Below are 23,051 nucleotides of genomic sequence, written 5' to 3'. Positions count from 1 at the left end.
CTGTCTTTAGCAATCCACAAAGCTGCACAACCATCACCACTACCCAATTTCAGAGCCTTTTCCCTTCCCACAGCCCAATCTTGCCAAGCCCAGTATCCATTAGCAGTCATTCCTTCCTGACATCTCACCACCAATCCTGTGGCAACTAAACTACTTTCTGTCACTATGGTGTGGTCTCTTCCAGACATCTCATATAAATAGAATAATAAAATACATGGCTTTTTGTGGCTGTCTTTCACGTAGCATAATGTTTGCAAGATCCATCTATGTTGTAACACAGATCTCAAGTAGTGTCCATTATACAGATACACCACAATATGCTCACCTATTTACTAGCCGATGAACACTTGAGTTAGTTTTGCTTTTTGGCTATTATAAATGATGCTGCTATGAGCATACATGTATATATATTTTGGTGAATGTATATTTTTCAATTCCCTTGGGTATATTCCTGGGAATGGAATTGCCAGATCATATGGTAACTCTATGTTTAACATTTAACAACTGCCAAAATGTTTTCCAACATAGCCATACCATTTAATCTACTAGTAAGATTCCAATTTTTTCTCATCTTTTCAACATTTATTTATTTATTTATATCTTTCCATTCTAGCTATCCTAATGTGTATGAAGCAGTACTTTATGGTGATGTGGGTTTGCATTTCCGTGTGACTGATGATGTTTAACATCTTGTCATCTTCTTATTGATTTTTTTTTTTTTTTTTGATACCAGGGATAGAACTCAGGATCTTGCACTTGCAAGGCAGGTGGTGGTGGCACCACTGAGCTAAATCCCCAGCCCCTTATTGAACATTTTTAAGAAATGCTTGTTCAAATCCTTTGCCAATTTTAAAATTGAGCTATTTTTATTGCTGAGCATTAAGAATTCCTTATAATTCAAGGCAAGCTCCTTATTAGATAATTTGCAATATTTTCTCTTGTTATGTAGGCTCTCTGTTCATTTTATTAGTGTTGTCTTTTGAAGCATATATATTTTTAGTTTTGATGAAGTCTTATTTATCTATTTATTTGTCTTTGTGCTTTTTTGTTCCATATGTAAAATCGTTGCTTAATCTGAGGTCTTTATTCCTGAAAAACTTCTGAGTTTTATAGCTTAGAATTTATACTTAGATTTATAATTTTACAGTTAATTTTATAATTTATAGTTAATTTTTATAGATGGTGTGAGATAGTAATCAAGATTCCTTGTTTCTTATGTGGGTTGTCAGGTAATCCAGCAGAATTTATTGAATATATTATCCTTCCCCATAGAATAGCCTTGCATTCTTGTCAAAAGTCAAATGTCTGTAAATGTGAGGGTTTATTTCTTTATTATCATCTATTTCCAATTCTCCATAGTTCTAAGTGTCTGTATCTATGCCATTATTATATTGTATTTGTAGTTTTGCAGTAAGTTTTGAAATTGGGAAATACAGACTCTTCAATTTTATTCTTCTGTTGCAAGATTGTTTTAGCTGTTCTGAGTCCCTTGTATTGCTGTATGAATCTCAGTATCAAGTTTTCAAGTTTTGGAAAAAAAGGCAACTGAGGTTTTCACAGAGATTGTATTGAATGTGTAGGCCAATCTGTAAAGCAGTGGTATCTTAGCATTAAATCTTCCAAACCATGAAATAGGCCATTGTTCTATTTATTTATTACTTCTTTGTAATTTTTTTAACAGTGTTTTCTAGTTTTCAGAGCATAATTTTTGTGTTTTAACTTCAGTATCTATTGAGATAATGGTACGCTTTTTGTCTTTTATTCTGTTAATATGGTTTACTAAATTGATTTTCATGTTGAACCACCTTCCATTACTGGTATAGATTCTACTTGGTCATATTGCAAAGTTCTTTTTATATGTTGCTGGATTCAATTTGCTAGTATTTTGTTGAGGATTTTTGCATTCATATTCATGAAACCTTGGTCTAGAGTTTCTTTTCTTGAAATATCTTTATCTGTGTTTATTATCAGGGTTTCTAGGCTCACAGAATGAGTTGGGAAGGGTCACTCCCACCAAAGTTTGTGAAGGATTGGTGTTAATTCATTTAAGTTTTTGATAGAATTCACCCATGATGATGTCTGAGCCTGGCTTTTGTTTCTGTGACTTTTTTTTTTCAGAACTTAGATTAAACCTAGGGCCTTTGCACTAAGCTGTATCCCTAATTCTTTACATTTTTTGTTGTTGTTTTTTTTAAATTTTGAAACAGCATCTCACTAAGTCAATAAGTGACCCGGGCTGATCTCTAACTTGTGATCCTCCTGTCTTGCTTCCCACCATACCCAGCAATTTTTTTATTAGTATCTTTACTTGTTTACAGTGAAATGGAAAAAACAAAAGACAGAAAAGAGACTGAAGGTCTCAAGGCTAACAGTCTAAGGCTTACTCCTTATGCTAAACCCACAAAGGTCACTGTGCCTGGAAGATGAACTGCTGACATCCAGCTGCCTCCCTCTTTATGTCCTAAACATAAACTGTAAAAACAACATTCACCCCCACCTCCCTATCCTTTGCTAAATTCTGCTTTTTAAAAATTCTGCTAGCTTCCCCGCCCTGGCTAAAGAACAGATAAATATGAGAGCAAACTTAGAAATGGGGCTCGGACTCAGAGGTGACTTCCACTGGTCCCGCCAGCTAGAGAATAAACCTGCCTTTCCCTTCAATTCTGAGTGCCGCTCTCTTCCTTGGTCTGCCTTCCCTCCAAGTGCCACTTTAATAGGAATATTCAGATTGCTTCTTTTAAAAATCTTTTTTAGAAGCTATAAAAATTTGTATTAGTACATAATGATTACATTAATTGTGGGGAATTACATTCATTGTTTATGTGTATATAGCACATATCTATTCTTTTTATTCCCCCTTCCCTTCCACTCCTATTTCTTTTTTTTTTCTTTTCTTTCCTTTTCTTTTTTTTGGTACCAGGAATCAAACTCTGGACCTTGCGCTTGTGAGGTAGGAATGAAACCACTGAGCTAAATCCCCGCCCCCACCCGTATTTCTTAAAAAAAGGTGTTTTGTTTTTTTCCTTACATCAGACTTATTTATTAATTTTATCAAGTTAATTATCATAAACACAGATTAACAGCCAGACCAACAGGCCAAAAACATATAAAACACATAAGACAATTTTACTAATTCAAGGAACACTTATAAATGCATTGACCATGCTGGATTGCAGTAACTTTTTCCCCCCTCCAACGGGCTTTTATTTTGCACTTTATTTATATATTGAGTCTCTTATATGAGACAAACCATGTGATACTGAAGCTTGTGTGTCTGATTTACCTCACTTAACATTATGGTCTCAAGGTGTACCCATTTTACTACAAATGACTCAAATTTCTCCTTCTTTATGGCAGAGTAGTAGGCCAGTTGATATAAATAGCACATTTTCTTTATCCATTCAACTGTTGATGGACAGATAGGCAGCTCCCAAGACAGAAGTTTTTCTTCTTTAGCCAGCTTAAGATAGTTTCTATCTTTTTAGGAACGTGTGCATTTTGTTTAGATTGCCTGACTATGGCATTTGCATTGTTTATGGTATTTCTTTATAATCCTTTTTGTTTTTCTAAGTTTAGTAGTAATGTTTCCTCTTTCATTCTTGATTTTAGTAATCTGAACCTTGTCCTTTCCTCTATTGATAAGTGTAGGCAAAAATTTATCAATTTTGTAGATTTTTAAAAGAATTAACTTTTGGGCTTGCTGATATTCTCCATTGTTTTCTTATTCTCTATATCATTACTTTTCACTCTTGTCTTTATTATTTACTTGCTTGATTCACTTGGCTTAGTTTGGTCTTCTTTTTCAGGTATCTTCATGTGGAAAGTGATGCTATTGATTTAAGATCTCTTTTTGTTTATGCCTCAAGTTTCTACCTAAGCTCTGCCTTAGATGCACCCCATATACTCTGTTATGCCAGGCTTTTGTTTTTTCTCTCTTACTTTGAGAACCTTCTCTAAAACATCACCAAATCCTCTTGTCTTTACTTTCAGTATGCTTTGGAATACAGATGGTTTTGAATTTTTTAAGGTCATGTAAGACATAACCACCCACAATAGATTCTGTGGCAGCTCCCCAGAATCAGGCACATTTATATTTCTATAACCAAACACATGAATGTTCCTTACAAATAGGATAAAGACTGTTAAATAGACTCAAGTAAATTTAGGTCGTGTTCCTCTGCCAAATGAATATGGCTCAGCTTTACTAAAAGAAACCGCGTTATCAGGCCTTTCTGAAGTTTGGAGTTATGAATGAGGATTGTTAACCCGGGATCTACATCCACATCACTTGTCTCCAGCCCCACTGCGGCCACCCTGTGCAGACCAGTGTCATCTCTCACTCAGGCTAATGCTCTGCTTCAGCTCTGACCATTCTGGGCTGCATTAGCAGCCCAGCAGCATGAAATCCCTGCCTGAATGGAGGTCATATAATGTCACTTCTATGTCCCACATCTCTGATAAGTGAAACGAAATGACAACCAGCCCAAGTCCTTATGCAGGCTAGTTGACCTTCCACAACCCACCCTGCTCGTGTTATCCCATTTCTACTCCCATCACAGCTCTTGCTCCGTCCCCAGCTCAGGGCCTTTGCGCTTGTCATTTTCTCCACCTGCAGTACTCTTTCTTTTCTCCAGGTGTAGGCATGGCTCGCCACCTCATTCCTTCCAGGCCTTTTCTTAAATGTCACCTTAGTGAGGTCATTCCTAACCAGATCACAGCAAATAGGAACACAATTTTCCTAGTTCTCCCTGCTTGCCTTGCTGTTTGTTCTCCATTGTACTTGTTACCACCTAATGTATGTGCAATTTTATTTATTTATTTAATTTCCTCATGCCTTCCTCCCAACTTCAGATTGTATCCTTCATGAAAGCAGGAAATTCTGACTATTTCTTTACTATATCTACCCTACCCAGGACAGTGCTTAGCACATGATAGGCACTCAGTCTGTTTGTTGAATGAATGAATGAGGCCCACTCCTATGACCACAGAATAGGGAGATGTGTTCTATTAGTTTCCTAAGGTTGCCATAACAACAGAAATTCAGTTAGTTGGCTTAACTAACAGAAATTTAGTTTCTCACAGTTCTGGAGGATGGAAGGCCGAGATCAAGATGTAAGGAGGACACCTGTGAAGCCTCTCTCTCCTTGGCTTGCAGAAGGCAAGATGCTTGTCTTCTTGCTATGATGGTTGCTCCTGAATCTGTGATTTTTCAAATCATACTGGATTAGGGCCCACCCTAATGATCTCACTTAACAGAACTCATTCCTCCCTTTATCTAAATATGGTCATATTCTAAGCACTGAGGGTTAGGATTTCAACAAATAAAATTTGGGGAAGGTACATAGTTCAACCTAGAGCATCTATCAATCATTTGTGCTGTGAGTGGTCAGGAGCAAGTTTGTGTATTGATACAAGGCAGTGGCACTGGTCTCCTTCCTCAGGTTCCCACATCCCACTGATTCACTCCCAATTCCCTCCTTTTGGCCTCAGGACAGTCTAGTAGAGAAGGTAAACTGTAAAAGATAAAAGAGGTAAAAACTTGTCATACTCACTGAAAAAGCAACTGAAATGAAATGACAGATGAAAAAAAAAAGCCTATGGCTTCTTTTTGTATAAGAAGCAGTGCATTGTAGGGGCTGGGGATTTAGCTCAGCCGTTCGGTGGCCTGCCTCGCAAGCGCAAGGACCTGAGTTCGATCCCTGGTACCAAAAAAAAGAAAAAAGAAGAAGAAGCAGTGCATTGTAAAGGTCACAGGATAACCAAATTTGAGATAGATATGACTTTTGGCATAAAGAGACGTGAAGGCAAACAATCGGAAACAGTGATGTTACTGCCTCTACCAGGGTCAGAAATGTTCAAATTCTAAGTCCTATAGGTGACATTTTGGAAAGGACCCATTTGTTTATGTGCATTGCAAAGGCAGTGATAACCGCTGGTGGCAAGGGGCTGCTGCCTCCTGGGGATTCCCATTCTGTCCTCAGGTTCCCTTCTCCCAAAACACAGAGTATTTGGGACATGGAATATTTGGCCAGTGTGTAAGTTGGGACTGAAATGCTGGAAGATCTACTTGATCTCACACATAATGCCAGGTACAAAAGTCTTCTTAAGTATTCATTTGTCTGCTCACGCCCTGTCCAGAGCAAAGGCACCTGTGTGAACATCTACCCACGTGAGGGGCTTCACATGCTATCAAACATGAAGGGAATGTCTTCTGTGTCTGAAACTGGGTTAGAGGTTGCAAGTATCAAACATAAAAAGGGAAAGACCTTAATGGTGTTGTCAGTGGACATGGAAAATATTTTGTTATCCTCAGAAGCTGTGTGGATGTAGATCACTGGAGCCATGTGGCTTTTCAGCACACCTGTTGGTTTTCTAGAACAAAAAAAGGAAGAAGATGAACACAAAGCAGTTCTGTCTAGTTCTAAATAAAAATGCAAAACTAAATTCGGCCCAGGTTTGACAGCTCTATTTTGCCTGGAGAAGGGTGCTGTTTCCCTCTGAAATTACACATGTATATATCATGTGTGATAAAAGGGTTGAAGTAAATAATGTCCAGTTATAGCAACAGAACTCTGGGTGAGATGAAGCTTTGGGCTTTGTTTCTCCAACTGTTAACAATAGCACTATAAAAGGAATATGCAAGGAAGAGCCCAGGGTGGGCTGGGAATGGATTCCAAGGCAGGCGACTGCAGTGAAGGGCTTTGTAATACAAGTTAAGGGCTTCGGAGGGATCACAGCACCTTTGAAAGGTCTTGGGGTTAGTGCCATGGAAGAGTGAGCGGGGAAGGAGTAGAGAGGCAGGGCTGAGGTTAAAGGGGAGAGCCCAGTCTTCTTATAATCAAGCAAAGTGTTCTCAAGTACTACACAAATGGGTAGATAGAGGCGGGCAGTAAATGATTTCTATTTCTTATTATGTGTCTGACATAGTGCTGAGTTTTTTATGAATGTTCTTTCATTTTTAATCTTTGTTACTATTTTAGGAGGTGGGTCCCCTTGATTTTACCATTAGAAATGAGAAAACTGAGGTTGCAGTACTTGATCATATCCACCTGGACCAAAAGTGGTAGGGGAATGACCTGACCCAGTATGCTTACCTGCTGCACTGCACTGCCTCAGTGACCATCTGTACTACTGTCTGAGTCTTGTCTAAAATGTTCCCCAATTGGCCCATTGTGAACCAGGTGTGGTATCACATGCCTGTAATCCCACTACTCTGGGAAGCTGAGCTAAAGAGAATTGCAAGTTCAAGCCCAGACTGGACAACTCAGTGGCCTAGTGAGACCCTGTCTCAAACTAAAAATAAAAATGAGCTTGGACTTTAATCTTGCTTCAACCCCAATATTAGGGGGGAAAAGGCTCATTTTGTTGAAGGTTTGGTTGCTGGAGGGCTTTTGGAAGGTGAGTGGATCATAGAGGTTCTAACTTCATTGGTGGATAAAACCACTGAATTTGATGGTATTATTGGGAGGTCATGGAGTTTAGAAGGTGGAGCCTCTATTAGGCAAGTGGGTCAGAGGCCATGACCTTGTAGACTATGCCTTGTCCTTGTCTCTTCAACTCTGGCTCACTTACCCTTTCTGCTTCCTGGATGCCAGAAGGTGAGCAAATTTTCTGCGCCACGCCCTGCTGTGTGATGTTTATGCTTCATCACTGGCCTAAAGCGATTGAGTTGGCTGGGCATAGACTGAAACCACCAACCAATACAAACCTTTTCCCCTTTAAGTTATTTTGCTCATGTACTTGTCGTGGCAACAGAAAGTTGATGAACACAATTACTGATGTGCACAAGGTGACCTTGTAGGCCGGGTGGATGCTTGGAAGAGCAGCTCGGCCAGGAACTTTAGTATTTCGTATGTGACTTGTATTCATCCCTGAATTCCCACTATCAACACAGGAAAATCAACTCCTCACTTCTTATTTTCCTTCCATCTCCAATACTTCTCAGTGGAAATGGCAAACCTGCCTTTGAACCCTGACTGTTACCACTTCCAAGAAGTAGTTAAACTTTTCTGAGCTCCTGTTTCTGCATTTGTCAGTGGGCTTGATGTGAAGATGAGAGATGATGTATGTTTGCACAGTACCTGGAACAAAGTAGGTGTTAGAATGGCAGTTACTGTTATTGTCAAGGAAGTGCTCCTTGAGCTCAGTAGGGTCTATGGTGAAGGATACATAAGAATCACCTGCAGAGGAGAAGAGGGAAATGAGCCTTCAATATTACGCTGCTTGCTACCCTGCAGCCCCAGGCCCAGACTTTATAGAGCAATCCCTGGTTCCTTAGGTCAGTTACCCCTTCCCTTTTATGCCAGTTCTGATATACCTTAGGGATGGTAGAGTCATTAACTTTGGTGGAGTTGAACAACCCCAGTGGAGAATTGAGTGCACACTTGGGGGCCATCTGAGCAATTTTGACTGAAATATACAATGATTACATATCACAATCCCTAATTGCACTTTGTAGCTGATCCAGGTTTATTGTTGGGATGATAATAATGAGATTAACAAAAATCACATGGAGATGTGGATGAATGACGCCTCCACATTGCATCTTTATACTTGCAAGGTATTTACATTTTAAATACATTGTAATTAAACCCAAAGAATGGCCACAAACAGAAGCTTCACAGGCTGTGTACATGGGAGATTACCTTTAGAAAGAGGTTCTAAATTATTCTAACAGAGAATCACTAGTCCAGTTTTCATGTACATGACTACATCGATGACAATCTCGGTGGAGAAAGACAACTTACCCAGGCAGATAAGGATTCCAGGCTCTAATTATTCTATCCATTCCACCTGTCAGCAGCAAATTATTTCTCTTACAGAATGAAAATGCCTTGACTCCTTTATGGATGCGAAACACTGTTTGATCACATTCTGCTCGCCTTTGGGGCAATGCTTGGCCTTTTCTTGTCTTGACATCTTTTCTAACATTCCTTATCTCTTTCATCTTTTGTTTTACATTTGTTGTTCCCATAGTGCACCCTAAAAATATTCACAGAAAAACAACATAGTTTCACAGTCAATTTCCTGACAGGTTGATAATTTTTAAAGGTCCAAGATTCATTTTCAGTAATGACTACTATTTTCTTTTTCCCTCAGGTGTTAAATTATAGAGAATCTAAAGAATAAAAATGATGTGAATAAGAAAAAGGAAGATTTTTTTATTTCCTCCTCCTTTTCTAATAAAGACCAAGAATAATCCCCAAAGAATAGAGGTAATATGAAGAAAGTCATCTCGTTTGGAAGAAACTAACTTACATTAAATCTCAACCTAATGCCAGATCCTCTGCTACAGCCTTATTTCCCAGATTACCAGCCTCAGCCATGCCCAAGGTGACTGGAAGGGAAATAGAAGAAAGTTGAAGAGTAATTTTCAGCTTTCCTTCCCACACTGTCCCCAAATAGGAGTTCTCTTTCTCACTGTGGAGTCCTTTTCTCACTGTTTGCAACTTCAGCTCTTAGCTAAAGGATAATTGATTTTGTTTGAATGTTATTCTGCCTTTTATCACAAGCTTCAAGTTCAATTATTTCCAAAGAATCAGAGAAAAATTGGAATTCAGCAAAGTCCCACCAAGGCAAGTGCGTAGTTTGTCCGCAAGGACAGGCGCTGCTCTGTCCTACAGATAGTGGAACTCTGATGCAGACCTAATTTTTCAAGAGAAGTGGGAAGTCTCTATTTTCATTATAAGCCTTGAGAACTTTAAATATTGGCACCTGGTTTCCAAACATGTTTTAAGTATTCTGCTTGTCAGCCCACTGCTACCTCTGGCTTAGGAATACTTCACTGAAGCTAAGTACAGAGACTTCCAGGAAGGTGGTAGTAACTCTCACCTTTTGACTGCCTCAGAGCACTTTCCTGTTCACTGGCCCAATGCTCCTGCACCCCATTTCATGAGTGCACTAGGGAATGGGGAATCACTTCCAAATGGCTACATGCATGACTTCCACATTACTTGGGCTGTACTCTGGCTCCTAGGACACCTCTGGATAAAATATTGACAGTGAATTAAGGTGACAACCCCGCTGTCCATGGCATCTTTCCCCAGTGGCCAAGGGCTGGGCTGGGTAGGGTCGCTGGCTAGTCACTCTGGCATATCTTTCCCTATCTCCTCTACCATGCAGTAGGAAGGTAAACAGCCATGAGCTTGCAGCTTTTTAGCTGCCAGGAAGAGGGGAGGAAGAATAAGTGGTGAGTACAGATAATTACATAAGATGGCAGGTGAGCCAAGAATCTGGATGAGCACTGTAAGTGTCAGAGAGATGCAGTGCACCCACCTCCAACAGCAGTTTGACATGTTCACCCTTCGTGTTATAAACAGAGATCAGAAACTTCCAAGCAGGTGTGTCACTTTATTTTCATTTTACTTTTTTCAAGTATAGGGAGAGCAGCTAGTTCATTTGCACGATCTCTAGTGCTTCTTTTCCCAACAAAGCCAGACATAGATACATGTTTAAGTGGTTGTCATGGAAACCAGAGTGCATAGCTCTCCTCCAAGGTCTGGAGGAAGAATGATGAAAAGTTTAAGTAGTCACCATGGAAACCCAGAGCAGATTCAAGGCAGGTTCAGACCTCCAGCACACTAACTAGTAGCAGGTAAATCTTCAGGGATTGCGGTCCTGGTGGAAGGTTAATTCTGAGTACCTAATTGTTGCTCTTAACACCAGGATGGACTCAGTCCTCTCCACAGGCATGGGAGTCTCACAGGGTTGGCAAAGAGGTGAGAGTGTCCCTCCAAGCTCAGAATTTCACTCTTCCTGATTCTAGCTGGATTTAGGGATCTTGCCTATCCTTTTCTACATTTTACACCTTTTTTCTCCACCACCTTTTTCTGTACAGCAGGAGCCCTTAGATTTGTGGTCACAAAATTAAACTTTGTTCCTACTTGCAAAGCAAGACATTCAAGGTGGATTCCTGCCTTAAATAAATACAAGCACTGAAAAATACTTTCTAATTCCGGAACTCTGTGGATAGTCGTTGCTTTCTTCTGTTACATTTCCCTCTACTACCCAGATAAATGTATTTGGGAGTAAGAGGTTGACCATAAACCTATCTTTGAAGACCAGGAGTCCATAAAGGAAGATTCAGAAAATACTGTGGACAGGATCTAAAGTGAGATGAGAACTATTTAGGGGGAGTCTCAGAATTGAGGGAATTGACTCTTTGTTTCCTGATGGGGTTATGACTCTGGCAACACCTTAAGGGTGAGGGTTGGTGCTAGAACACAGAGTGGATGCACACAATCGACTGTAACAACCATGTGAATATGGAAAATTGTGGGGGATATGCAGGGACCAGGCCAGTAGTGAGAGGGGAACAGGAGGAAGACATTTGACAAGTATGTTCTGGTTCTCCTGGATTGTAATACTTCAGAACACTGTGAGTGAGACAGATATGAGTCTGAATTCTGACTTCACAGATACATTCACTCAACAGGTATTTATTTGAGCACCTATTTAGGTGTCACACATTGTTCTCAGCACATTAGGTATAACAGTAAGCAAAACAGATAGGAATCCCTAGCACAGAAGGAAGACAGACTGTGAGCAACAAGGAGAGTAAGTAAATTTTATAGGATATCTATGTATGAATGTAGACAAGGGAAGAAAAGGCACGAAAGACAGAATACCAGGAGCAAGAGGGTAGTTCCAATATATAATAGAGCAGACAGGGTAGAAGGTGAGAAGAGGCATTTGAGAAAAGACTAGAAAACAGTGGGGAGTAATCTCTGAGGACATCTGTGGAAAACCTTCCAGGAAAAGAACACCAGGAAAAGTGCCCAAATATGTACAAGGAGATTGGTGTGATTGGAAAAGATTCAATGAGGGATGAAAGTAGAAGATGAAGCCAAAGAGGTAAGAGTTGGGGTGAATCGCACTGGGTCCTGAGTGAGATGGAGGCTCACAGAGGATTCGGAGGGACAATAACTTGTAGTTTTACATAGTCTCTGGCTACTGTGCAGAAAACAGAACATGGAGGTGGATGGAAACAGGGAGACCAGGCAGGGTGCTCTCAAAGAAACCCAAGGAAGAGAAGATAGTAATTTTTATTGATAGGAGTGCAGCTGGTGAGAAGCAGCCCGATTCTAGGTGTATTATGTCATCTGCGCTCTCTCCTGTTTCTTTATTGACTCTGATTGGTCTTATGGTATTCTTCTTTGCAATGTCTAGCAGCTGCTGGATTGATTTCTTGTGGTCCTGTACTATTTTTAAGAAATTTTTCTTTTCCTGGTCACTAACTGCAATTCTATCTTCTATATCTGAAATTCTGTCCTTGCATTGGCTCATTTTGCTGCATAAACTTTCAGTGGAGTTTTTGATCTCCTGGACATTTGTTTGCATATGTTTTATGGATTCCATTTGTTTCCTATGTTGGGATTCCATCATGTTCCTCAGCTCCTCTATTTTTTTTAATGTGTCCACTCTAGATTTATTAATCATGTCTTGTACCATGGGCACAATCTCTGCTGTTATCTGAGAAATGATTTCTGATTTCATTTCTTCAGATCCTCTTTTGTTGTCAGTTCAGAGTGTCCAGGTGGTTGAGTATCAGATTGTTCATCTCATTTCCCTTTAGGGTTGCTTTAGGTGATTGGAAGTCTGGTTTTGAGACTTATTTGTGTGTCTTCTCATTTCAACAGATGTAGCCTGCTTGCCTTTGTTGGGGAAACTTTTTGCTTACCCAGTGGTCTCAGTTCTCAGCAAGCCACTAAATGGCCTTTTCTCTGCTGCTCACCAATACACCAATTCCTGGGTTCAGAATGGTGGCCTTCTGGATCCCTGAGCTGACCTGTTGTCTAGGCAGGCTTCTGGCTGGGGTCTATTCCCACTTGGGATGGTATCTTGTGTGCCTCTGGCTGGAGCCCCTATGTAGCTGTTGTCTGGGAGGGTCTTTGGCTGGGGGCTATGTACCCCAGTTCCTGTTATCTGAGCAGGCTTCTGGCTAGGGTCTCCACTCACTTACCAGTGGTATCAGGGTGAGCCTCTGGCTGTTGCTTGTGCAGCTCTTTTCCAGGCAGGCCTTTGGCTTTCACCTGTGTGCCCAAGCCTCTGGGGTCAGAGAGTGGCCCTGGCTGGGATTTGCCTGCAGCCTCACAGCTCTGGTCTACACCCTGCCCCCACCCCCCACCCCCGAGATCTATGGACACTTACCAATGCTATGGGGCAGGTCTCTGGTGGAAACTTACACATGTGTAGCTCTTTCCTGGATGGGACTTTGGCTTGGTACTGTGTGCCCGAACCTCTGGGGTCAGGGTGGAGCACTGGCTGGGATCTGCCTGCAGCTGCACAGCTCTGGTCCACACCCTGCTCCCCAGGATCTGCACACACTTCCCGATGTTATCTCTAGGTGTGTTTTGAACATAGAGTCAACAGGTTGGGTGTGAATTGTGAGAGACAGTAATAAAGGTGACTAGGTTTTTGGCCTGAGCAACTAGAAAGATGGACTTAATACCACCTGAGATGGAGAAGATGTGGAATGGGTATGAAGAAGATATGGTTTCAGGTTTGGACTTAATTTTGATGTTCACTGTCTATCAGAGGTCCACAGGTAGCCAGGGCAGCTGGAAATGCCAGAGGAGGCTGGGCTAGAGATAGTGGCTTTTGAGTGGACAACGTATTGGTGGCATACGAGGGGGTGACCAAAAGAATTATATGAACATGGAAGAGAAGATGACCAAGAACTTAACACTGGGGCTCTAATATTAAGTCATGAAGAAGTAGAGGAACAAGCAAGGGACACAGAGCTAGAATAACTGGTGGGATGGAAGGAAAAGCAAAAGAGGTTGGGATTTTGAAACAAACTGAGAGAAGCACATGAAGGAAGCCAGAGTGGTCAGGTGTTTCAAACATAGAAAGAGAAATGAGAGGAATATTAATCAGTGAAATTGGCAACATGAGGGACACTGGGACTCTTAAAAGAGCAATTTTTCTGGTGGTCGGGACGAAGGCAAGGTTGGGATGGTTCTTTCAGAGCATGGGAGGAAAGAAAGTGGAAAGGGCCAGCATAGGCAATTCTTCCCAGAAGTTTCAATCAAAAGGTTCTCCAACTTTCTTGTCTTAGATTCATGCCAGGCATATTGTAAATACCCAGTAAAAAGTCACTAGGATGATGTTGATATGGGGGCTAATCCTATAATATGGATTATATTGATATGGATAGAATAGCTCTCAAGAGGTTCTTATTTGATGAAATCAGTAGTTTGGAGCAGTAAGCAATTGCAATAGTCTCTATTTCTGTGATGTAAGGAGGAAGGATAAACAAGGACTCTTTCAGCAGAGTGAGGACTGTGCATCTGAGCTGGAAGTTTCCTTAGAGCTTGGTTCCAGCTTCCTCATTATATTAGTCCTCTTTCTGTTTCTGTCATAAAATACCTAAAACTGAGTACTTAGAAAATAAAGAGGTTTATTTAGATCACAGTTTGAAGCTGAAAGTCCACGATTTGTCAGCCCATCTTCTCAGCACCTGGTGAGGGCTCTTTTGACCACAATACAACATGGGGGATGGCACTGTGATAGGAACACGTGTGTGAGAGACAGGAAGCCAGGGAGGGGCCAATTTTGCTCTTTTTATAGCAACTCATTCTCTTGGAAACTGACTGGGTTGCCACAAGAACTATACTAATTCTTTCCAAGAGTCAAGTCTCATATAATGTAGCCACCTTCTTCTAGACCTCACCTCAAAGGTTCCATGATTTCTTAACCTGTCCTGTGGGGGACCAAGCTTTTACCACATGAACATTTGCGGGACACATTCAAGTCACATTCAAAGTGTAGCACTTACTGAACTAGAGGAGAAACATCACAGCCAACAGCACAGCTCTGTTAGTAGTTAAACCAGGGCTAGAACTTGATGATCTTTGTTTTTGTCACTGCTTTTGATTTTCCTAAACAAACACTGAATTTTGAGCTCCTTTAGCCTCCAAAGGCTGAATTTCAGTTTCTTAGAATTCATATCTACCAGCATCCTAGAAAACCAAATTTCCTAGTTCCAAGAAGTCTAATTAAAGTTTCCAGGAAACTTAACTGCTGCACATCCAATACTTTGGTAATTTAAATGTCAGTGAGTCAGAAAATTTATAAAAGCTTTCCTTGAACGACACTGTGAACTCTCAGGGTGTGAATCAGGGAACTGGAAGAGACCTAGGGTTGATTCTTATCAAGACAAATGCAAGGCAGTGTGTCATAGGAGGCTGAGATGATGGTACGAGTCATTACTAATTCTCCATGATGCTCAGTGGCAAATGGAACTAGATTTTAAGGGATTAAAGTAAGGGAAAGCCTAGGATTTCAGCATTCCCAAAGGCTCAGAAATGCACAGACACAGCTGGGCTGGAAAGCATAAAAAAGAAATAGCTCACCTTACTATGTAGGTGACTGACTTCTGAGTCCTTTAAAAGTGTATTGAATATTTTATGCATTACAAAGGCACAGTTTGGTGAGCTTAAACCAGTCCCTTAAAGTCAAGGGGTGGATCTGGGGTGCAGCGCAGTGAAAGAGCAGGAAGGACAGCAGGTAGTTAGAAGGTATCTGTCACTTAGCATCAGAGATGTGTTCTCAGAAGGATCATTAGGTATTTCATTGTGCTAACATCATGGTGTGTATGGGTCAGTCACTCCATGTGGCCTCTTGATATAGTCAAAAGTTGGGTAACTATGTGAGGCTGCTGCCCTCAGAAAACAGCATGCTTCTTTTCATATAAGTAGAAATACTCTAAAATAACAATACCAGCATAGTATAGTAAATATATAAGCCAATAATGTAATTGTTTCTTTCATTATCAAATACTGCAAAATTGTATGTGGTAGGACAGGGGATGTAGCTCATTGGGGCCGTGCCTGCCCGGCAAGCTCAAGGTCCTCAGTTAGATTCCTGGTACCAAAAAAAAAAAAAAAATTGCATGTGCTATGCTTTTATACAACTGTTAGTAGAGTAGGTTCATTGTACCAACATCACCACAAACATGATTAATGTGTTGCACTATGACAGTTATGATATCATCAGGCAATGGGAGTTTCTCAGGTTCCTTATAATCTTTTGAGACCACTGTTGTAGGTGTGGTCTGTCCTTGACTGCCGACATTCTAATGTGGCACGAGATTGTCTACACAACTCCAACCTGTACTGCTTCTCTGTCTCTCCCTCTGCTTTATCTATGGGTCTGGCTGGGCCGCAGACACTAGTCTCTGTCTGGATCCTCACAGATTCCCCTTTGAAGCTTCCACCGCCTAAAGTATTCAGCCTGGCCCTAGATCACAAGACACCAGGACAGACAGCCTCTACCAGCAACACTAACTTTCAATGCTCTAGGAATATACAGTTACATTTCTTTTCTCTGGCAGCACAGATTTACTCTGCTCTAAGACTGGAAGATCCCTTTGAAACTAGGCTGTCTCTGCATAAGGCTTCTGAAGGCCTTGAGCTACCTGAGTGTAGGATTACAGGTGGTACATTGGCTTTAGGGTCAGGAAGACTGGAGTCCAGCCCAATTCCACCTTTTGCAGCTAAGTTACCAGGTGGGTTAACTCACCTAGGTTTATGTGTCCTCATCCGTAAAAAAAAAATGAGGGTGTACACAATCCATACCTCCCTTGACCACTGTGAGGAGCAAATAATGTAATACACACAATTGTTTCCTGACCTTGGCTGCAAATTAAAGTCAACAAGAAGCATCTTAAAAGTTACAGATGCTTGGGCCATAATTTCTTGAACTCTTGGGTGAATATTGGAGTCAATTCTAGAGCATCTAAAAGTTTCCATGCCCAGGCTTTATTCCAGACCAATTATGTCCACATCTCTGAAAATAAAACCCAAAAAACCAGATTTTATAAAGTCTCCAGATAATTTCAGTGGTACTCAAAACTGAGAACAATTGACAAATATGAAAATTACTTTAAATTAGCAAGTGCCAGACATATGTAAAGGATTACCATCAGTATCAACTTGAAAATTAAATATGATGATGATGATGTTGAGTAATTGGATAGGGCTTTCTAATACACTCTCAAGAGTTTCACAGAATAATTATGAAGTTTAATGAAGTAAGCATGAAGAATTAAGAAGGCTTTCAGGAAGTAATTTAAAAAATGTTAGTACGTCATTGTGATGGGAGAATACCCCTCTGATTTAACATGCACACAAGTTGCTGCAGCTTTTTAAATGAAGATTCTGACCCAGTTCTGGGGTGGGGCCAGACTCTGCATTCCCATTACACTCCCTTTGCTGTGGATCCAAGGGTTGAATGCATAGGCTTTGGGGACAGACTGGGTTCCAGCGCTTGGCCTCCCATTAGGGAGTAGGACTCTATGCAGTAGTCATTTTTCTTTAAAGATTTTAGTAAATCTTTCCTCCAAGTCCCCACTTTTGGAAAGTACATCCTTCCTGAACTCTTGCAGCTTGAATGGGCACTTCTGGTTCTTATGCCCTCTGATCATCATGGCTCTGTTTAATCATGATTGTCCCACAGATGGCCATCTTGTTTTAGTGAGACCTTTCCTTAGTGTAGTTGCATAGGGACCAAGGGTGTTAGCCAGCCACTGTTGGTGGCAAAGATGTATAAGGCATTGGCTCACTACTATGTGAGGAAACTAGTGTGCAGAGGGAATCAGATGAGAAACTCAGAGACTGAGCAGCATTTGAGTCCTTGCTTCTGGGATATATCAATATGGAGATACTTTGCTTTCCTGCCCTTCATATGTGACATGAGCCATTCCCAAAATTCTTCTGTTTGCTTAACTCAGTTTGAGTTGAATTTCTGTCAGTACAACGCAAATACCTATGAACAATATCCTAATTATTTTTGTAGCTTATCTGACTCATCTGTGAGATGAAGTGAATAGTGGGATGTAAACCATACAATTGTTACAGTGATTAAATACATGTAAGGCACATAGGATAGAGCTTATGGAAATTAAAGAAATATTCCAATTAACTCCAGGGCCAGTCAGAGGGCTGCATCTATTTCAGACCATGAGTTGGTGCTTAGGAAGTATCTATCATAAAAGGGGTTGGATTCCTAGTTCAACTATAGACCAGCTTGTTCCTTAAAACCCGCTCAATGGTGAGATGTATGTCCTCCCCCATGAGTAGCATAGACTCAAGATCAGCTTGGTCAAATCCACGCCCAGGCTTAACTGTGCACTGGGGTTAAAAATTCATGTGCTAGCACCTTAATTCCCAGTTCATGTGTGTGGGGAGTTAGGGCCTAATGGGAGGTGTTTTGGCTGTAAGTATATCACATTCAAGAATGGATTAAGGCCAAAGGGCTAAAGGTGTAGGGGAAGTGGGAAGGGTGGGGACAGGAAATAAAGGAAAAGAAAAAATTATGAGAAAAGAAAAAAAATGGAAACAAAGTCTTTGTAAATATGGAAGGGTGGAGAAGGTGAAGGGGGGGTCAGGGTAATGGAGAAAAGATGAGAACTAAGACCTGTCACGTAAAAGTACAAGATCCCAATGATGAGTGTAACTATACTATATAATTAATAAGTACCAATAAACTCAATGAGAGAAAAAGAGAATGGCTTTAGGCCATTTTCTTGAGTGTGGATTAGTTCTCCTGGAAGTGATTGTGTTATGAAAGTGAGCTCTTCCACACACTCTCCTGTGCTCTTCCACTTTTCCACCATGAAATAATGTAGCATGAAACCTCTCTTCAGATGCTGTTTCTGTACTTCTGGACTTCCAGGATCCAGCATCATGAGTCAATATAGACTTTTCTTAATAAGTTACCCAATCAGTGGTATTCTGTTATAGCAACAGAAAATAGGCTACGACATTGGCATCCTCCCTAAGATGATACCCTGGGCTCTCCCTTAGCCTTTTTTGGCATTCACTTGGTCTAAGTCTAGCTTCCAGAAATTCCATGTGTCTCCAGGTGCTGAGTCTTCATGCTTTTTGAATTCTTGCAAATTCCCAAAGTCCACTTTTTAAAATGTCCTGTACTGACTGTTCCATGTAGATATCCCTGTGTAGTTAATATCATATAATGCACTAAAGGTACTCAAATGGCGGCATCTTCCCTTTCTTCTTCCTTCCCGTTCTCTTTCTATCACTCTCTATCTCTTTTTCTCTCTTCTTCTTCTTCCCTTTCTACAACTTCTAAATTTTTTCTGAGCACTAGGAAACTAAGAACACACTAAACAATAGAGGAGGTCCCATTTTGGGGTCATCACAGGAGTTATTAGCAGAGTATGGGATGCTCATTGCAATGTAGAAACAATAAAGGGTGGACCTCCAAGGACCTGACACCCAGAAAGAGAACATCACAAATGTGACACAGTGGGAGCAGTACCTATTACTAGAGCAGTAGGTTCGTGGTTGGAGCTGGAAATGATGGCTTTCATAGAATCATAGTAGTTCAGCTAGAAATAAAAAAAAAGTAAGAAAACACTAATTAATATAATGATCACCCACCAGGTTAAGTGAGAGTTTGCAACAATGTCTAAAGCATTCTTTCCAAACACGTGAGACAGAGAGAGGAACCACTTGTTTTGAGGACAGGAACATTTTTTAAAAGCACCCATTTGTGGGACAGACGTGTGTAGGTGGCCTGGTGGAGTGTGGAGCGCATTCTGGTCCCTTCCCCTTGCACTGCTTGAGGCTAACACCAGAACATATAATCCTGGGCATCCTGCCTGTCAGACTGTGCTGCCTATTTTAGTTGTTCTGAGAAAGTCTGAATACTGCCCACATGTGGCAGGGGATTTTACACAGAAAACAACTTGTCCTTCTCTAGAGATCATCTTCACATTAGAAGTAATGTTGAGTATCATACTGAGAGGCACTTTTGAAAATCAAGAGCTAGGCTCTCAAAGTGTGTGAGGACTGGAGAGCCAGGGCTTTGGGGCAGAACCATGATGGACAGCCAAGGCCACGTCAAGAGTGAAGTAACAGATTTGATGGAATTTGAGTTTTCCCCCGGGCCACCTTCTTTTCCAGTGGATGGCCTTGTTAAGAGTACGCGTGGAAAATCAGATAAGCCATAAGAGTATTGGCAGAATGACAGTTGAGCTGCAAGGATAATACCTATGCTCATCATCTGGTTGCTGCAGACACAATGCTAAGCTCAGAAGTGACTGCAAAGAAGATAAACTTTGGTTCTAACCCTTATGCAGTGGTAAACCAGAGACCCAAAGGGATGGAAAGAAGACAGGTATGTTCAGAGGGAAAAGAGGGTGTCTGGACTTTAGGACCAAAGACAACAGGACTGAGTGGCTGAAGGGCCATCCACAGAGCAGAACATTGCAGGCCTCTGGAATTGCCCTGCACCTTTTCTTTGTTGGAGAAGGGTCCCCTGAGGTGACTCATGTGGCATTCTCTCCAGAAATCAAGGTCATGAACACACTTCCTGAGGCACGAGGCAGAACAAGACAGCTGGGGCTGGAGAACTTTCCCATCATGCACTCACTTTTCATCAGGTTCCATGTCTACACTGCTGATGTCAACACTCTCCTGACTTTGTGTTCTTCCCACAGTGCAGACTCTTCTCCCCACCCTAGCCTTCTAGGTAAACTGACCTCAGGAAACACTTGTTTTGCTTCTTGGAATTGTTCCTTCTACCTTCTGGGCACACAGAGGACTGAACAGAGCCAAACAGAGGAGAAATGTCCAGGGGTGGATCCCCACACTTAATAAAGATCTCCCTTATGTACAATGGAAAGAGCTAGACATAGAGGCCATGCACGTATTGTATCCTCCCATGAAATGTTCTACCAAAAATAAACACAGGGACAAGAAGTAGATTAGTGGCTTCCAGGAGATGGGGTGGAAATGGGTTGGAGGATCTTATGGGATGACAGAAATGTTCCAAAATTGGATCATGGTGATAATTCTACAGCTCAATAAACTTTCTACCAGTAAACTGTACATGTGAGATGGATGCATTTGTAATATATAAATTGTACCTAATGAAGGTGAAGAAAAAAAGAAACCTCATTTAAACCACCCATAAGAAGTGCATCATACTATTACATGTGCTTGCTTGGTCAGATTATTGTTTTCTTCTTTGTCTGGTTTTCCTAATTCTCATTTCTGTTCTGCGGGGTTGATATTTTGTTTTCTTCCATTTATTTTTGAAATGTTGTTGGTGTCTATATTTTAGTTAAATGCTATTCTCTCTTAATCCAATTTTTCTTCACCTTTAATTTTCTTTTTCATGTATCAAAAGAGTTTGATGATTTTCCTATTTTGTTCTTCCATTTAATAATTCTTCTTATCATTCTTTTCTTGCATAAGTCTTATTAATGTAGAAACTTTTCTGTGTGGAGTAAGCCTAGTGTATTCAGAAAGAGGGATGAACCTTTGGTACCTTGCGTTTCTTTATTGGATATACTTGTCATATCAATACCCAGGACTCCTGCTCCCCTTCCTGTCCCTTGGGCTGCCACTCCTACTCACATATGGTTTCTGGGCTCTCCTAATATAAAGAACAATGTCTTGTTTTATTATACACTTGAGAAGTACTACTTTAACTTCTCAGAGCCAGTGCAATTCTCAGGGACACAATCTCATGTATATAATTCCTGGTCATTTAGTTGACTCTTACCCCTATAAAAGGAAGGAAAAGCCACCTACTATCTTTAGACTGAAAGACCCCCAAACCTATCCCACCAGGGAGCTCAAATTGAACAATGTCACTATCTTCTAGAAACCAGCTGTTTATCATTCTTTGTACCATTCTGTGTATTTCATGTAATATTAATTTTTGTTTGTTTTCATCTAGGTTTAGGAAGTTGTCACAGGAGCAATGGTGACTTATTAATACACATGAATACTATTCTTATTTGATTGTTTATGTGGCACATCTGGATAGAGATGCATTTTTACCTGAGTAACCCAGTCTCCATGAACTTTCCAACGGATGTAGGTCACGTTTGGATTGGCCATAGCATAATGAATGGTGATGTTTGGCATGTTCTCAACTTTGGGCATCTTTTTCCAAGTTCTGAGGAGAAAAGCATAAAAATCTCAAAAAGATAAGAAAAACTGGCTCTTCTACATCCTCCTTTCAACTGGCAGCCTTTCCTCAGGCACTTCTTAGCCACGAATGTCCTGCTCTCTCACCTCTTCACCTGTGTACATTCTTCCCGATCTCCAAGGCCTCACTAATTCATCCACGGGGACCTGTCTGAACATTCCAGACTATTTACATTCTCTCTTTTCTGGATTCTAGAAAAACCAAGTGTGTAAATGCCACATTTGATGTGTGCTGCTTTTATTTTCTCAAGAGAGGTATATAACTGGAAGGCAAAAGAGCTTCCCCAGTAAGGGCCAAGGAGTGAAAAAATATGGAATGGGTCAGAACTCCAGGACTATACTTGTGTGTTCCACCTGGGACTTGGGTAGCCTTGTAGAAGACAGCAGGCTTTCAAAGCCAGTCCCACAATGAAGTGGACATTGCTCATGGTCACTTCTGCATGAAGGCAGATGGCAGCAGCAGCAATGTCCTTGCATGTTATAAATGCTCTGGAATTATTGAGTAATTAACACCAGTCCTCTAAGGCTGGGTGTCCTTCCCACAGTGGAGGCAGGAGTAGAACCCTTGGTACATTGCACATGGTCAGGAGTGGAGGGCACCTTGGCTGTCTACCCAACTGCCATCCCCCCTTCCTCCCTGCCAAAAAAGCTGAATGCTATGGTTTGTCCGCCAGGGATTCATATGGTGGAAGCTTTGTCCCCAGTGTGGTGACCTTAGAAGTGGCAAAACCTTTCTGGGGTGGGGCCCTGTGGGAGTCTTTGGGGGTGTGGTCTTCTGAAGGAATTAATGTAGTTCTCACAGGAGTTTGGTTAGTTCTCATGACAGGGTTATTACAAAAGAAGAAGACTGGTCCCTTTGCAGGCTGTCTGGCATTCTGTCTTACCATGTGGGCCCTCCTTCTCACACACAACCTTGTGATGATGCTATCCACTAGGAGGTGATGCATCTGGGGAGTATCCTTTATTTGAGATGCTTGCAGCAAAAGTGATTCATACGTTAGTTTTTTTCAGATACTTGTATATGCATAATGAGACACCTTGGAGATGGGACCCAAATCTAATCACTAAGTCCATTTATGTTTT

At 41.1% G+C, this 23,051-nt stretch overlaps 1 protein-coding gene across 1 annotated transcript in view; it reads right to left on the bottom strand.

Moving 5' to 3' along the window:
* LOC104862195 overlaps nt 1-23,051 on the bottom strand; it is a 149,939-nt gene that overhangs the window by 46,105 nt on the left and 80,783 nt on the right. The window contains exons 12-15 of the mRNA XM_010623960.1: nt 21,819-21,936; nt 19,285-19,354; nt 8,748-8,982; nt 6,267-6,372 (exon numbers count right to left, since the gene is read on the bottom strand). Coding sequence (XP_010622262.1) covers nt 6,267-6,372; nt 8,748-8,982; nt 19,285-19,354; nt 21,819-21,936 — 529 coding nt within the window. The remainder of the gene's footprint in view (nt 1-6,266; nt 6,373-8,747; nt 8,983-19,284; nt 19,355-21,818; nt 21,937-23,051) is intronic.

Source organism: Fukomys damarensis, unplaced genomic scaffold (assembly GCF_012274545.1).
Source record: "Fukomys damarensis isolate Sample0158 unplaced genomic scaffold, DMR_v1.0_HiC HiC_scaffold_38, whole genome shotgun sequence".
Lineage (NCBI taxonomy): Eukaryota > Metazoa > Chordata > Mammalia > Rodentia > Bathyergidae > Fukomys > Fukomys damarensis.
This window is presented reverse-complemented; position numbering and strand designations above follow the sequence as displayed.